An 18,417-nucleotide genomic window follows, 5' to 3' on the forward strand; every position below is an offset into this window, starting at 1 on the left:
TTGGTGTAGCACTGAAATCCTTCCCCCTTCTCCTTCCCTTGAGAATGCATGTGTATGGAGGCTGGCTGCCGTCTCCTCTTGTACATCACTGTCTTTACTGATACTGTGTCTGCCTTCTAACCTTCTTCTTTCTCTGTTTTTTTTTTTTTTTTACTTTGTCTTTGTGTTCTTTTTTCTTCCACCTTGTCTACTTTATTTTTCTAACCTGTCTCCTTTTCTTTCTTCTTACTCTTTCCACACCTGTTTGCTTGCCTGGGACACAGAGATAAAGGTGGCCTTGGAGCTGTGTGTCTGAAGCCTAGTAGAGTTAATCTGCTGAGACCGTCTGCAGTGAGAAAAGATTGTATATCCCAGTTTCTTTTTCTTCCCTTTTTTTTTTTTTTTTTTTTTTTTTAAAACCCAGGACACTTGAGTAGAGAAAAGTGGCTTCCTTCTCTGTTTTGTTTTTCTTCCTTGAATCAAGGAAACAACAGAAAAATACTCGAAAATGTTGTGGTGACTTTTTTTTTTTTTTCTATAAAGACTGCTGTGGCAGATTGCACTGCCATGTGTCCTTCAGTGTGACGGACTCCTAGATGTGCGCTAGTCTCTGTGGACTAAGATTGAAGTGCCAATGTTCACACAGCAGCCAAAAGGGTAATCTTAAACCAGACTGATGACTCCACTTTGGAACCTTCTGTGCAACTTCAAAGTCAGCGGGACCTTCTTCTGCCCGACACCATGATGATAAAAAAAAATCAGTGATTTTGTAAACGGGCGGAATGCACAAGCAAAGACATTTAGTCAGGTTCTTAAACCATTTTCAAAGCATGTCAGTACAAACATTTCCGATTGAACTTACTATCAGACTGAAGAATCACAATTTGCATGGAGCAATCAATCAGCCAATCACCCCACTTCCTTTATCCAATCAGAGAGGAGGACAGTGTTCAGTGGGGCTTTTACTTGCCAGGATGCCAAAAGGACTCGGACTGGAAGCCATTACAGCTGTGTGATTGGCATTTGTTGCCAGCCAATCAAGAGTGAAGGTTGTGTGATCTGAGCGAGAGAGAGCGAGAGAGAGAGACTCATCTTGGGAGTGTTCCAGGTCACCTATATGACAGTTGGCAGCCATGTCACCCTGAAACAAACCCTACACACTCTTCATCTTATCTTAAATTATATATCATCATACAGTAGATCATTGAACAAGTCGCACTAAGTCATCACATCTTACGCTTCCTATCCTGCTCTCAACAGATAAATAAGACTGTAAAAGCACTCTGACAGTTCATTGACATTATACCTTAATAATATCATGTATCTACTTTCTGATAGGGAATTTGTAAGGTCCTGTTTATAAATCTGACTGGAGTATAGGTGACCTGTAACTTGCCCGGTACATACAGAACATGTGCACATTTTGTTGCTGTGATGTTGAACATGAAGGTGGTGATGAGACCCAGTGTTTTCCTCCTTTTCCACTTTTACATAAATCCATTTGATGTAATTAAAACTCATCAAGACTACTGTGTGCTCTTTTTATTTTGTGTTTTATGCTGAGCTCTTCTAGAGCATACAGACCAAACGTGTTAATTGTGTCCATGTTAATTTCAAGAACACAATTGCAAGTTGAAAGTGTTAAAACAAGGTGTGTCAGGAACCTTTAAAAGAGTGAAGATGATGGGGGGAAATATCCACCATTTTCTTCTTCCTTTTCAACATTACATTACATAGAGCACTGTGACATTTTGTTTGAAGAAGAAAAACTTTAATTACTTTGGTCTGTACTGCTGAAATGGATCAAACAGTGCTCCGAATTATATATATTGCATTGATACACATGTGCAATATGTTTTCCATTTCAACAGCTCTAAAAGGAATTCTACTTTGTTAGGTCTTTGTTAGAGGAAGTGGTGTTGAATCACTCAGTTGCCAGTTTATTAGGAACACCTAGTTCAAACTAATGCAGTCTAATACAACAGTCTGATTTAAATTGTTTGAAAGGTGTGAATACAACTTTGTAATCATTTTAGAAGCTGTTTGTGGTGCTGTTGAATTGTGCAATGGTGGAAAGTAACTGCATTGCATTACATCTCAGAGGAAAATATTGTACTCTTTACTCCACTACATTTAATTTACAGCTGTAATTACTACTTGATCAGTTCCCATTTAAAGAACAATAAACATATAAATATGATGCATTATTTTACAGTAATAAGTATAACACAGTAGTTTAAAAACTGTCGAACCAGAGGAATCGTCTTTTTATCATATTTAAATGATTATTCTTCTTGGCAAAACCCTGGCGTACACTACCCACAATGCATCTCGACCGCTCCGTCACAGATTCGCATGCTATCCAAACGCAGAGATGAAGTCTGGTAAGCTCGTTTCTTTCTAACTCATCACCTCCAGATTTTTAATCATAACTTGTCCCAAGTTACTCATTTGAGGCAGTTTATCAGACTTAGTGCAAGCTTTTCACATGTACAAGAATCGTAAACAGATTTGATGTGTAACATCTGGGGGGGTTCCCTTAAAAAAATGTATAATAAACCATTTCACATTGAATTTGAGGCATTTTAAACTAAGGTTATTTGCTGCAAAAAGCTGTAGATTAGTTTGGCTAAAATGTTCAAAGCTGCTTGTCAAGAGAAAATTTGATAAACGCTTCCTGCGCGCTTATGATTGACCCACAGGTGTTCTCAGTTAATGTAGCTAATTACGCCTCGAGGACCACGTGGTTGTTCACAGACAGACTCTTGTGTTAATTCTGTTATTCCTGTTGGGGGGTGTCAGCCAGTATGTACACGGTAGGCATACCAGGCACAGGCCCAGGGGACCCATATTTGTTGTAAAGCCAATCAAATGACTGCAAAGAGACTCAGAAGACTGCAGAGGGGAAACAAAATGATCACAAAGATGCTAAATAATCAGAAACGGACTCAATATGATCTCAAAGAGATTGAAAAATACAGCAAATAGACATAAAGTCATTGGTAAGAGTTGCAAAATTGTCACAAAGAGACACAAAATGAGTACAAAAGAGCCTCAGTTCACCTGCGGAATTGTCTGACAAAGTAATTTGATTGGACGAGAGGAATTCCATGAGTGCTGATATAGAGTGCAACAGCATTTGGACTTTTAACTACGTGTATCACTCCGCGTCACAGGTGTACTATTAACCGATATCATAATTACATTAACGATCATTATCTATCTTAGATTGCGACAAACTTTTCAAAGATGAATATATTTCCAGAAATAACATTTGAATTGAATGATGTATGGTCGTCAGAAGAAGATGAAAGGAAGAAGCCTGGATACTCCTAACGTGTAGACAAAGTAGCAAGCTATCATGTACTGTGCAGGTAAGGAAAATGTTTTATGTGTTGCTTAACAACAGTCCAGTACCAGTCCGGTTGCGGAACTATTTGTGTTGGCGTTGCCAAATAAATGATGAAATAACAAACGAAACCTAATCTGTTGTTCATTATTTAACTAATATGGCGCTGGTAGGACTGTTGTATAAAATCAGTATCAGGCAAGAGTAGGCGATTTTGTACTGAATATCATTACAGTAATGATTCGGTACGCCACAGGCGTAATAAATTACTTTTTATGCCTTACTCTTCTATGACGTTTTTATACCTTACTATAATATGACGTTTTTATACCTTACTATAGGCTACTGTGACTTTTGTATAGGGCAACACAGGTGATGCAGTGATTAAAACTTTTGCCTCACAGTGAGAAGTGAAGAAAGTCCTGGGTTTCAATCCCTGACCAGGGGACTTTTAGTGTGGAGTTTGCATGTTCACCCCGATTTTAAGCCATGCTATGACTTTTTTTATATCTTACTGTACTATGACGTTTTTATGCCTTACCATACTATGACGTTTTTATTACATTTTTTGCATTCCTATGCCATGAATTTTTTGACTTTTTATGCCTGACTATACTATGACGTTTTTATGCCTTACCATACTATTAGATTTTGATGACTTTTTATGCTTTACTATACTATGTGTTTTTTATGACTTTCTATGCCTTACTATACCATGAGGGTTTTATGACGTTTAATGCCTTACTATACTATGACGTTTTATGGCTTAGGGCTTATGGCTATGAGGTTTTTTTTTTAATGACTTTTTATGCCTTACTGTACCATGAGGGTTTTTATGCCTTACTATATTATAGCATGTTTTGACATTTTTATGCCTATGGTATGATGTTTTGATGATGTTATATGATGTTATACAATTACGTTTTGTCGTTTTTATGCCTTACTATACTATGACATTTTTTGACTATTTTATGCCTTACTATACTATGATGTTTTATGCCATACTATAGAATGACGTTTTTTTGGCGTTTTTATGCCCTACTACACTATGACGTTTTTTGATGTTTTTTTGCCTTACTATACTATAATGTTTTTGGTGTTTTTTATGCCTTACTTTACTATGACGTTTTTATGCCCTACTATACTATGATGTTTTTTTTTGTGATTTTATGCCTTACTATACTATGATGTTTTTTTAGCGATTTTATGCCTTACTATACTATGACATTTTTGGATGTTTTTTTTATGCCTTACTGTACTATGACGCTTTTTGGCGTTTTTATGCCTTATAATACTATGCCTTTTTCTGCCTTATTATACTGTGACATTTTTTTTTACGATTTTATGCCCTACTATACTATGACATTTTTTGATGTTTTTTTGCCTTGCTATACTTTCACGTTTTTGGTGATTTTATGCCTTTCTATACTATGATGTTTTTGGTGTTTTTTATGCCTTACTATACTATGACGTTTTATACCTTACTATACTATGACATTTTTTTAGCGATTTTATGCCTTACTATACTATGACATTTTTTGGCGTTTTTATGCCTTACTATTCTATGGTGGTTTTTTTTTACGATTTTATGCCTTACTATACTATGACGTTTTATGCCTTACTATACTATGATGTTTTTTGACATTTTTATGCCTTACTATACTATGACGTTTTTTTTAGCGATTTTATGCCTTACTATACTATGATGTTTTTGGGCGTTTTTATGCCTTACTATACTATGACGTTTTTTTAATGATTTTATGCCTTACTATACTATGTTTTTTGACATTTTTATGCCTTACTATACTATGACGTTTTTTTAATGATTTTATGCCTTACTATATTATGACGTTTTATGCCTTACCATAGTATGACATTTTTAGACATTTTTATGCCTTACTATACTATGACGTTTTTTTTTTGCGATTTTATGCCTTACTATACTATGATGTTTTTTTTTGTGATTTTATGCCTTACTATACTATGACGTTTTTTTTAGCGATTTCATGCCTTACTATACTATGACGTTTTATGCCTTACTATACTATGACGTTTTTTTTTACGATTTTATGCCTTACTATACTATGTTTTTTTTAAGATTGTATGCCTTACTGTACTATGACGATTTCATGCCTTACTATACTATGACGTTTTATGCCTTACTATACTATGATGTTTTTTTTAATGATTTTATGCCTTACTATACTATGACGTTTTATGCCTTACTATACTATGACGTTTTTTGATGTTTTTTGACATTTTTATGCCTTACTATACTATGACGTTTTTTGGCGTTTTTATGCCTTACTATACTATGATGTTTTTTGGCGTTTTTATGCCTTACTATACTATGACGTTTTTTTTAGCGATTTTATGCCTTACTATACTATGACGTTTTATGCCTTACTATACTATGACGTTTTTTTAATGATTTTATGCCTTACTATACTATGACGTTTTATGCCTTACCATAGTATGACATTTTTAGACATTTTTATGCCTTACTATACTATGACGTTTTTTTTTTGCGATTTTATGCCTTACTATACTATGATGTTTTTTGGTGTTTTTATGCCTTACTGTACTATCACGTTTTTTTTAGCGATTTCATGCCTTACTATACTATGACGTTTTATGCCTTACTATACTATGACGTTTTTTTTTTACGATTTTATGCCTTACTATACTATGTTTTTTTTAAGATTGTATGCCTTACTGTACTATGACGATTTCATGCCTTACTATACTATGACGTTTTATGCCTTACTATACTATGATGTTTTTTTAATGATTTTATGCCTTACTATACTATGACGTTTTATGCCTTACTATACTATGTTTTTTGACATTTTTATGCCTTACTATACTATGATGTTTTTTGGCGTTTTTATGCCTTACTATACTATGACGTTTTTTTAAGCGATTTTATGCCTTACTATACTATGACGTTTTTTGGCGTTTTTATGCCTTACTATACTATGATGTTTTTTGGCGTTTTTATGCCTTACTATACTATGACGTTTTTTTTAGCGATTTTGTGCCTTACTATACTATGACGTTTTATGCCTTACTATACTATGACGTTTTTTGACATTTTTATGCCTTACTATACTATGACGTTTTATGCCTTACTATACTATGACGTTTTTTGACATTTTTATGCCTTACTATACTATGACGTTTTTTTTTGGCGTTTTTATGCCTTACTATACTATGACGTTTTTTTAATGATTTTATGCCTTACTATACTATGACGTTTTATGCCTTACTATACTATGATGTTTTTTGACATTTTTATGCCTTACTATACTATGACGTTTTTTGGCGTTTTTATGCCTTACTATACTATGATGTTTTTTGGCGTTTTTTATGCCTTACTATACTATGACGTTTTTTTTAGCGATTTTATGCCTTACTATACTATGACGTTTTATGCCTTACTATACTATGACGTTTTTTTAATGATTTTATGCCTTACTATACTATGACGTTTTATGCCTTACTATACTATGATGTTTTTTGACATTTTTATGCCTTACTATACTATGACGTTTTTTGGCGTTTTTATGCCTTACTATACTATGATGTTTTTTGGCGTTTTTATGCCTTACTATTCTATGGTGTTTTTTTTTTACGATTTTATGCCTTACTATACTATGACGTTTTATGCCTTACTATACTATGATGTTTTTTGACATTTTTATGCCTTACTATACTATGACGTTTTTTTTAGCGATTTTATGCCTTACTATACTATGATGTTTTTGGGCGTTTTTATGCCTTACTATACTATGACGTTTTTTTAATGATTTTATGCCTTACTATACTATGATGTTTTTGGGCGTTTTTATGCCTTACTATACTATGACGTTTTTTTAATGATTTTATGCCTTACTATATTATGACGTTTTATGCCTTACCATAGTATTACATTTTTAGACATTTTTATGCCTTACTATACTATGACGTTTTTTTTTTGCGATTTTATGCCTTACTATACTATGATGTTTTTTGGTGTTTTTATGCCTTACTGTACTATCACGTTTTTTTTAGCGATTTCATGCCTTACTATACTATGACGTTTTATGCCTTACTATACTATGACGTTTTTTTTTTACGATTTTATGCCTTACTATACTATGTTTTTTTTAAGATTGTATGCCTTACTGTACTATGACGATTTCATGCCTTACTATACTATGACGTTTTATGCCTTACTATACTATGATGTTTTTTTAATGATTTTATGCCTTACTATACTATGATGTTTTTTGACATTTTTATGCCTTACTATACTATGATGTTTTTTGGCGTTTTTATGCCTTACTATACTATGATGTTTTTTGGCGTTTTTATGCCTTACTATACTATGACGTTTTTTTAAGCGATTTTATGCCTTACTATACTATGACGTTTTATGCCTTACTATACTATGACGTTTTTTTAATGATTTTATGCCTTACTATACTATGACGTTTTATGCCTTACTATACTATGATGTTTTTTGACATTTTTATGCCTTACTATACAATGACGTTTTTTGGCGTTTTTATGCCTTACTATACTATGATGTTTTTTGGCGTTTTTATGCCTTACTATACTATGACGTTTTTTTTAGCGATTTTATGCCTTACTATACTATGACGTTTTATGCCTTACTATACTATGACGTTTTTTTAATGATTTTATGCCTTACTATATTATGACGTTTTATGCCTTACCATAGTATGACATTTTTAGACATTTTTATGCCTTACTATACTATGACGTTTTTTTTTTGCGATTTTATGCCTTACTCTACTATGATGTTTTTTGGTGTTTTTATGCCTTACTGTACTATCACGTTTTTTTTTGCGATTTCATGCCTTACTATACTATGACGTTTTATGCCTTACTATACTATGACGTTTTTTTAATGATTTTATGCCTTACTATACTATGACGTTTTATGCCTTACTATACTATGATGTTTTTTGACATTTTTATGCCTTACTATACTATGACGTTTTTTGGCGTTTTTATGCCTTACTATACTATGATGTTTTTTGGCGTTTTTATGCCTTACTATACTATGACGTTTTTTTAAGCGATTTTATGCCTTACTATACTATGACGTTTTTTTAATGATTTTATGCCTTGCTATATTATGATGTTTTATGCCTTACTATACTATGATGTTTTTTTGACATTTTTATGCCTTACTATACTATGACGTTTTTTTAATGATTTTATGCCTTACTATACTATGACGTTTTATGCCTTACTATACTATGATGTTTTTTGACATTTTTATGCCTTACTATACTATGACGTTTATTTGGGGGATTTTATGCCTTACTATACTATGACGTTTTTTTTTCCGATTTTATGCCTTACTATACTATGATGTTTTTGGGCGTTTTTATGCCTTACTATACTATGACGTTTTTTGACATTTTTATGCCTCACTATACTATGACGTTTTTTGGCGTTTTTATGCCTTACTATACTATGATGTTTTTTGGCGTTTTTATGCCTTACTATACTATGACGTTTTTTTAATGATTTTATGCCTTACTATATTATGACGTTTTATGCCTTACTATACTATGATGTTTTTTTGACATTTTTATGCCTTACTATACTATGACGTTTTTTTTTGCGATTTCATGCCTTACTATACTATGACGTTTTTTTTTTTACGATTTTATGCCTTACTATACTATGACTTTTTTTTTTTACAATTTTATGCCTTACTGTACTATGACGATTTCATGCCTTACTATACTATGACGTTTTTTGACATCTTTATGCCTTACTATGAAAAACTATGAGGTTTTTTTAATGATTTTATGCCTTACTATACTATGACGTTTTATGCCTTACTATACTATGATGTTTTTTGACATTTTTATGCCTTACTATACTATGACGTTTTTTGGCGTTTTTATGCCTTACTATACTATGATGTTTTTTTGCAATTTTATGCCTTACTATACTATGTTTTTTTTAAGATTGTATGCCTTACTGTACTATGACGATTTCATGCCTTACTATACTATGACGTTTTTTGACATTTTTATGCCTTACTATACTATGACGTTTTATGCCTTACTATACTATGACTTTTTTTTTTTACAATTTTATGCCTTACTGTACTATGACGATTTCATGCCTTACTATACTATGACGTTTTTTGACATCTTTATGCCTTACTATGAAAAACTATGAGGTTTTTTTAATGATTTTATGCCTTACTATACTATGACGTTTTATGCCTTACTATACTATGATGTTTTTTGACATTTTTATGCCTTACTATACTATGACGTTTTTTGGCGTTTTTATGCCTTACTATACTATGATGTTTTTTTGCAATTTTATGCCTTACTATACTATGTTTTTTTTAAGATTGTATGCCTTACTGTACTATGACGATTTCATGCCTTACTATACTATGACGTTTTTTGACATTTTTATGCCTTACTATACTATGACGTTTTATGCCTTACTATACTATGACGTTTTTTTCACGATTTTATGCCTTACTATACGATGACGTTTTATGCCTTACTATACTATGACGTTTTTTTTTTACGATTTTATGCCTTACTATACTATGTTTTTATTACGATTGTATGCTTTACTATACTATGACGTTTTTTGACATTTTTATGCCTTACTATACTATGACGTTTTTTGACGTTTTTATGCCTTACTAAACTATGATGTTTTTTGGCGTTTTTATGCCTTACTATACTATGATGTTTTTTGACATTTTTATGCCTTACTATACTATGACGTTTTTTTTTTGCAATTTTATGCCTTACTATACTATCACGTTTTTTTTTGCGATTTCATGCCTTACTATACTATGACGTTTTATGCCTTACTATACTATGACGTTTTTTTTTTACGATTTTATGCCTTACTATACTATGTTTTTTTTAAGATTGTATGCCTTACTGTACTATGACGATTTCATGCCTTACTATATTATGACGTTTTTTGACATTTTTATGCCTTACTATATTATGACGTTTTTTAATGATTTTATGCCTTACTATACTATGACGTTTTATGCCTTACTATACTATGACGTTTTTTGACATTTTTATGCCTTACTATATTATGACGTTTTTTTAATGATTTTATGCCTTACTATACTATGACGTTTTATGCCTTACAATACTATGATGTTTTTTGACATTTTTATGCCTTACTATACTATGACGTTTTTTGGCGTTTTTATGCCTTACTATACTATGATGTTTTTTGGCGTTTTTATGCCTTACTATACTATGACGTTTTATGCCTTACTATACTATGACGTTTTTTGACATTTTTATGCCTTACTATACTATGACGTTTTATGCCTTACTATACTATGATGTTTTTTGACATTTTTATGCCTTACTATACTATGACGTTTTTTGGCGTTTTTATGCCTTACTATACTATGACGTTTTTTTTTCCGATTTTATGCCTTACTATACTATGATGTTTTTGGGCGTTTTTATGCCTTACTATACTATGACGTTTTTTGACATTTTTATGCCTTGCTATACTATGACGTTTTTTGGCGTTTTTATGCCTTACTATACTATGATGTTTTTTTTAGCGAATTTATGCCTTACTATACTATGACGTTTTATGCCTTACTATACTATGACGTTTTTTGACATTTTTATGCCTTACTATACTATGACGTTTTTTTCACGATTTTATGCCTTACTATACTATGACGTTTTATGCCTTACTATACTATGATGTTTTTAGACATTTTTATGCCTTACTATACTATGACGTTTTTTTTTTTTGCAATTTTATGCCTTACTATACTATGACGTTTTTTTTTGCGATTTTATGCCTTACTATACTATCACGTTTTTTTTTGCGATTTCATGCCTTACTATACTATGACGTTTTATGCCTTACTATACTATGACGTTTTTTTTTTTACGATTTTATGCCTTACTATACTATGTTTTTTTTAAGATTGTATGCCTTACTGTACTATGACGATTTCATGCCTTACTATACTATGATGTTTTTTGGCGTTTTTATGCTTTACTATACTATGAGGTTTTTTTTTTTGCGATTTTATGCCTTACTATACTATGACGTTTTTTATAGCGATTTCATGCCTTACTATACTATGACATTTTATGCCTTACTATACTATGATGTTTTTTTGACATTTTTATGCCTTACTATACTATGACGTTTTTTTTTAGCGATTTCATGCCTTACTATACTATGTTTTTTTTAAGATTTTATGCCTTACTGTACTATGACGATTTCATGCCTTACTATACTATGATGTTTTTTGAAATTTTTATGCCTTACTATACTATGATGTTTTTTGAATGATTTTATGCCTTACTATACTATGACGTTTTATGCCTTACTATACTATGACGTTTTTGGGGGGGATTTTATGCCTTACTATACTATGACGTTTTATGCCTTACGATACTATGATGTTTTTAGACATTTTTATGCCCTACTATACTATGACGTTTTTTGGCGTTTTTATGCCTTACTATACTATGATTTTTTTGGCGTTTTTATGCCTTACTATACTATGACGTTTTTTTTTGCGATTTTATGCCTTTCTATACTATGATTTTTGGCGTTTTTATGCCTTACTATACTATGACTTTTTTTTTCACGATTTTATGCCTTACTATACTATGATGTTTTTTGACATTTTTAGGCCTTACTATACTATGACGTTTTTTGACGTTTTTATGCCTTACTATACTATGACGTTTTTTTTTTACGATTTTATGCCTTACTATACTATGACGATTTATGCCTTACTATATTATGACGTTTTTTGGCGTTTTTATGCTCTAATATACTATGATGTTTTTTTAGCGATTTCATGCCTTACTATACTATGACATTTTTATGCCCTAAAATACTATGATGATTTTATGCCTTAGAATACTATGACTTTTTATGCCTTACTATAGTATGACTTTTTATGCCTTACTATACTATGATGTTTTATGCTGTACTATACTATGACGTTTTTTGGAGTTTTAATGCCCTACTATACTATGACATTTTTTGGCTTATTAATGCCTTACTATAATATGACTTTTTTTGGCGTTTTTAAGCCTTGTTATAGCATGATGTTTTTTTTGTCATTTTTATACCTTACTATACTATGACGTTTTTTGACAATTTCATGCCTCACTATAGTATGACGATTTTATGCCTTACTATACTATGATGTTTTTTGACTTTTACTATGGTATGATGTTTTTTGAAGACTTTTTTGAAGACTTTATGCCATCTATGACGTTTTTTGACGATTTTATGCCTTACTACACTATGAATTTTCCAATAACAAAGAATGAAGAACAACCACCCAAACAGACACTTGATAGTTTTAAATGTATGATTTTTATTAACTGTATGGTCATGCAAAAATCCAGCATCCAACTGAAACTCAAAGAGTATAGACATATGTAGCCCCTTTAGTGTAAGGTTACAATGCAATAAATTTACTTATAAAGGGGTACATACAAGCTAAGGCTTTGACTAATCTTTTATGCATTTTAATGTGAGATAACATCACTTGATTTCAATATCTCAGAAAGAGCCATTTCATAACCTCAAGGATGCAAGTAACATAGATTTCCATTTCTTTATCAAGTAAACAGTGAAAAATTACCAGAAAGTAGACATGCATATTTCTTCCATTTGTAAAACTGCATATATAGTGTTGCTGTTGAAGATTGTGGTTTTAATGATCCTTTTTCAACATTTGTTTTAAGCGTTTCAAGAATCTTTTTGTCCCCTCACTCCAGTCAGGTAATGTTTTAATCTAACATATTTGGACATTTGCCAAAGTATCTGAACTATGCAGTTCATTTTTCAGTTTTTCAAACAATTGGATGTTTAAAACTAAAATGTATATGAAGCAAAACAACAGAAAGCAAGCTACTTCACCTACTGTGATTTGTAGGTAGTTGGTGCCATCTACCCAAAGTAATTCTGTGTAAAGTTTATATTTGGTCTCGTATCCTATATACAACAGCAAAGCTAAAAGTTGATACCCTGTTATATTAAAACGTAATCTATTATTTTACAATGGATCTCAGTGACACTTCAGCTGAAGCAGGGAGTTCACTCTGTAGTACTTCTATGGAACCAAAGACAGGCCATAACAATTTTACTTTTACAAGCAAATTAACATCAACTGTGAAATAATTACCACTGAACATTAATGTTGAAATTTAATTCTGTCTCTGAAATTGTGGTGCAATTTTCATAACTCGATTTAAAGTTACTTTTTTCCCCTCATCTTCAATAATTCAGGATCCAGATAAGATGGACTCACAGCTCGTATGTGTGTTTTGATGCTATGTCTGATGTAACAAAGGGGCTGTACAGCAGCTGGATCACTCAGACTACAAACTGCAAACATATTCTCACTTCCTTCTAGTACAGACAGTCCAGATTTTACGTGCAAGTTATACAGTTTTCTTTGGAACTACTTTACTGTTGAATTTTAATGCATCAAAAATTAAATGTGTTTTGCCTCCATTGTCCAGATGTAGAGGCAGATATCTCAAAACCCAACAAATAAAATCAAAACTATCTACATGGCTAGATAGCAAAATAGGGGTTATTGAGAAAATGTTTTTAAGAAACACAATTGCATAAATGTGTTGAAGACGGAGCTGGAGAGAGAAAAGTGAGTTAAGTACTACAAAGAAACAACTTGAAGCTGAAGTTACTGAGAAGCATGAGAAACAAAAGACTGAATTTATGTTTATAATTTAAATGCAGCAATTATACAACAGTGGTTTCCTGCTACAACATGTCAAAATTTCTGCTGTTTAGCTTCGTGTTAGTCAAACAAAACTGCTGATTTCAACTTGATCCAACTGTTTAAATACTTTGGCAAACTGAGTATGCTGCTGTTTGTTCCCTCAGATCAGTTTCCCTCCTTCTAGATAACCTGTTGAGTGTACCTGCATCTTACTCTTTTATTTAAACATTCCCATGACTGTGTGGTAATACACACTCACAATGAAAGAAAAGCATCTTATCAGATTGGTGGCATCAACAGACAACTGGGCCAGTGCCCACAGCACAAACAGAACTACTAAGAGCCATAAAAAACATCACATAGTTTCAGTACTGGTTTTACAACGCATTGTCATCATGGTGCAAAAAGTGGGGTGGGCACAGTTTTCATGGCATGTCAGATATGTCACAGCACTCGGAAAGAAGCACAGGCGGTTGATACAGTAGGACAGGGCTCACATATGATTCACAACATTGTTAAAAATCTGTTTGACTGTGTCAGTGTACGTACATAGACATGATATGTGATGTTTTGAAGCTTCGTTGTGGTTTCTGCTTGTAGGTGACCATCAGCAACAGCCTACCTAGTACATGAGATACTACGGAGCAGCATAGCACAGACGTGACGGACGGCAAGCCTCATCCCTCCGCTGGTACAAAGTCACACACTCACAAAGTTTCTACGACACAGTGAAAAAACAGTGCTGCAAAATTTAACCACTGACACAGAGATATATATTTTGTCCTCCTCAAAGGGAGAATCATTGATCTCATGTGCTTATATGATGTTGTGAATTTCAATATAATTAGCCACAGAAGAGTATTAAGTGTTTTTGCCCCAAGATTTCAGCATTCGGTGTGCATTGATCAGTGTGTAAGGAAATAATGGACACAGTTAAAACAACAAAAAAAAAAAGGGTTGTGGCAGTCTGAGCTTCCATTCAGTCCAGCCCCTACTTTTTTATAGTTCTGGCTAAAACAACTGATAAAAATATCAACATCAAAACACTAAACAACTACAACATTTACAACAGAAACTGTGACAAAAGAGACCAAATCCTTTGATTGCCATCAGCGAAGGTCCCGCAACATAGCCTCTTCCCATGATGCCTTGTTTTGTCCAATCCCTCAGCTGCATTCCCTTTTTAACATGCTTTTTATAGTGCCAAGACGGACAATATACAAATTTTAAGAACACAATCAAAACAAGAGACAGGCATAAGGGTGACATCATCATCATCATCATCATCAAACAGTATGGTGCTACTAAGACAGCAATGGGGCTGGTTAGAGAAGGTCACAAGAGTAACAGATGTGCAGAGTATAAGAGGCAGGAATGATGGAAGTAAAGGGGCAGAGGTAGGGTGAGAGGGAAGGATTCTGGCGAGCGTAACCTGAAGTTGCAGAAAGGTTCACTCCCTCAGAAGAGCGAACACAACAGCATCGAGTCTTAAGTGTCTGTGCAGAAACAGTACAGGCCATTAGATAGTTCAAATAAATCATGCTTCACATCAAAAATACATTAAACCAGATGAAATAAAAGTGAAAAGTTGATGTGAGGGTGTGTCCGTGCTTTCACAATAGGTAGTTCAGAGACGTGAGGAGCTTTAGACTTTGACCGATGGCGCCTCCTAATGTTCTACTCCAAACACTGCAGGGTAGACAGATGGATGCCTTCTGCAACTTCAGGATGAGCTGGCCTGGACGTTGTGTCTAAAACTCAAGAGAGGCTCAACCCCAAAGGCTGGAGCACAGGGACCTTGAGTGTGCGTGTGTGTTTGTGTGTATGCATGTGCATGCATGGTGTGTGCATGTGCATGCATGGTATGTGTTTGTATTTACACCTCGGGACCTCAAAGCAGAAAAAAAAACACCCACACTCTCATGCTTAACTCCCCTCCCTATACCCTGAAAGTAAATCATGTTTCCCCTTTTTTCCCCAATATAAATATCTATTTATACACAACTCTATTAAATAAAATCCCGCTTTTGATTAAAAATTATTCTTTTTCAACACAAAATACATCAAGGAGATAAAAATCAATCAGCTTAATAACACATAATACAAAAAGACAAAATAAAAATAAAGGTCCCTTCAGTAACATATCACATGGTCTAAACCCCTTTGAAACATTGTGTACAGGTGCTCAAACCTGACACTTAAAATGGGTGTTAAATTCTGATATTAAGTAGATATTACTTGCTCCCATTCACCCCACCTACACATACCTATTAACTGTAAAACAAACAATACTTCTATTAAAGTAGACATTCTGCTGCTCTCTTTTTCTTGTTTTCCACATATTATACCACCTAACCCCAACTCGCTGTGTATGTGAAGTGTACTTGTTTTTCTGTTGTTGTATGTATGTATGTATGTATATATATATATCTCTCTTTATTTTTTTTTAAAAACATGTTAATACTTTTCCAGACAGCAGACTAAACAAAGATGGGGAAATAAAGGCCATGGGAGAAAAGGACCAGGACAGCATCACCCCTGTGTTGCCACCAGAAGCATGCACCACCTGCAAGAAGGGGCTGACATCGGCCGGGCCCCAACATCATCTAGCTAGGGTTGGACTGGATTGGTGTTGGTCGGTCATTCAGTCAAGCTTTTGATATATGCTTTTTTTTTTTTTTTTTTGCTTTTTTTGCTTTTTTTATTGTAATGTAATTTCCCCTCTTTTGTGTTTTTACAGCTTTCCAAGCAGCCTCTTCCCGGCCAGGATCCAGGTACCAATCCGTCCACGGAGAATAAATGCTCCAAAGAGCTTTAGAGTTCAGGCAAAGCTGGAGAAGGAAGAATAGATTGGTTAGCGTGTAAACTGTAAACAGGGCGAGTTCACCCAAATGAAAAACTTATATCCTAACTTAGACTTGATGGTACGAAGCATTGCAGATCATTTTGAATTTGTCCAGGATTTGACAACGAAGACTGTGTAAATTGCTGGTTTCAGCCTGATGAGTGTCCCCTGTTCATGAAGAGGTGGGGTTTTGATCATTAGTATAGTCAGTGCCCCCTCCGCTATACAAGCCTGCTCTGCTATTGGAAATCAGCAGACTAAAACATAACAAGGATATTTAACACACAGACATAAGTGACACTGAGCTTCTCATCTAATTATCTGAAAGAAAGCAAATAAGCATGTGTTGCAAAATGTTGAACTCTTCCTTTACATAACAATAAATTAATCGGTGTGTTCGTCTTTTACGAGCTTTTCCGAAATCCTTCCATTTCCCTTCAGTTGGATTTCAAACGATGTTCAGAAAATTAATCTGAAGTGAAGCATATTAAATCATTATCTACTGTAGCATGTTTGTGGAACATTTGTCTTTTTGTTACAGATCGCCGATATTCACAGTTTCACCTCCAGTGAACTTGAGAGATGTCTGTTGTCTCAGTTTTAAGGCCGACACTCACTCTTCAGGAAAAGCCCTGGAGCAGGGACGAACCCAGCAGGGAGGACGGGGAAATAACAATAAAGCTTGTTGTTTCAAGGCTACAAGCTGTGTGTTATGATTTTAAGAAATTATTACACAATAAAAACCTTCAGAAGAGCCAAGTAACCTGTGCAGAGTTTTTTAAAGTCAGCCATAATCCTTGCATGCAGCATAAAACTGTTATTGCACCCTCTAGTCTCTCATCATGGTGACATGTTTTCACCTTACCTGGGCCTGAGTTGTCGGTTCACTGCAGGGGTGCAGCCGGTGCTCCTGAGCAGTGGAAGTGCACATTGAGCCATTTGGCGTCGCGGCGATGCCACACGCGTGTCTCCTCTGACTGGCAGGAGCGCGGCCGGCCCTGGCTGTCGATGTACTGCGTCAGGCGGATGTAGGCGATGCAGGCAGCGTCCTCACCAATCAGATGGACGTGGGGGTTGAGTATGGTGGTGTGCACTGGCTTACTGTTTTTACTCAGCACTGTGGGGATAGAAATGTGCAGGTCAGCAGTTTGTAAATGGACATGTCAATTGTCAATGTGCAGCTAAGTAACCTGATTTGAGAGCATTTAGCATGTTTTAGCTGCCATAGGCAACATGAGTTGGCTGCTTCAAATGGCAGGAGGAGCTAATGTGAATAAAATCACATTATAGATGTCCCCATTATCATTTTACACATTTTCCGAAAATTCAGCATGACATGACAAAAACTTGAATCTCTACTTGAACCAAGTTCTGTATTAAAGAGATTAACATCTATATCAAAAACTTCTAAAGGGATGAAATGATCAGTTGATTAATCAAGATTAAACAGATTTTTATAGTCATTTTTCATTT

At 34.0% G+C, this 18,417-nt stretch overlaps 2 protein-coding genes across 29 annotated transcripts in view; one reads left to right on the plus strand and one right to left on the minus strand.

Moving 5' to 3' along the window:
* ccdc88ab (coiled-coil domain containing 88Ab) overlaps positions 1–1,508 on the plus strand; it is a 65,973-nt gene extending 64,465 nt beyond the window's left edge. For both annotated transcript variants that reach the window (XR_008829562.1, XR_008829563.1), the window contains one exon: positions 264–1,508. The gene's annotated coding sequence lies outside the window, so the exon portion shown is untranslated. The remainder of the gene's footprint in view (positions 1–263) is intronic.
* Positions 1,509–12,705: 11,197 nt separating this feature from the next.
* camk2g2 (calcium/calmodulin-dependent protein kinase (CaM kinase) II gamma 2) overlaps positions 12,706–18,417 on the minus strand; it is a 65,555-nt gene continuing 59,843 nt past the window's right edge. For all 27 annotated transcript variants that reach the window (XM_056395444.1, XM_056395445.1, XM_056395442.1 and 24 more), the window contains 2 exons: positions 17,810–18,061; positions 12,706–16,930 (listed from right to left, as the gene is read on the minus strand). In XM_056395444.1, coding sequence (XP_056251419.1) covers positions 17,829–18,061 — 233 coding nt within the window. In that variant the 3' untranslated portion in view covers positions 12,706–16,930; positions 17,810–17,828. The remainder of the gene's footprint in view (positions 16,931–17,809; positions 18,062–18,417) is intronic.

Source organism: Seriola aureovittata, chromosome 14 (assembly GCF_021018895.1).
Source record: "Seriola aureovittata isolate HTS-2021-v1 ecotype China chromosome 14, ASM2101889v1, whole genome shotgun sequence".
NCBI classification, from domain to species: domain Eukaryota; kingdom Metazoa; phylum Chordata; class Actinopteri; order Carangiformes; family Carangidae; genus Seriola; species Seriola aureovittata.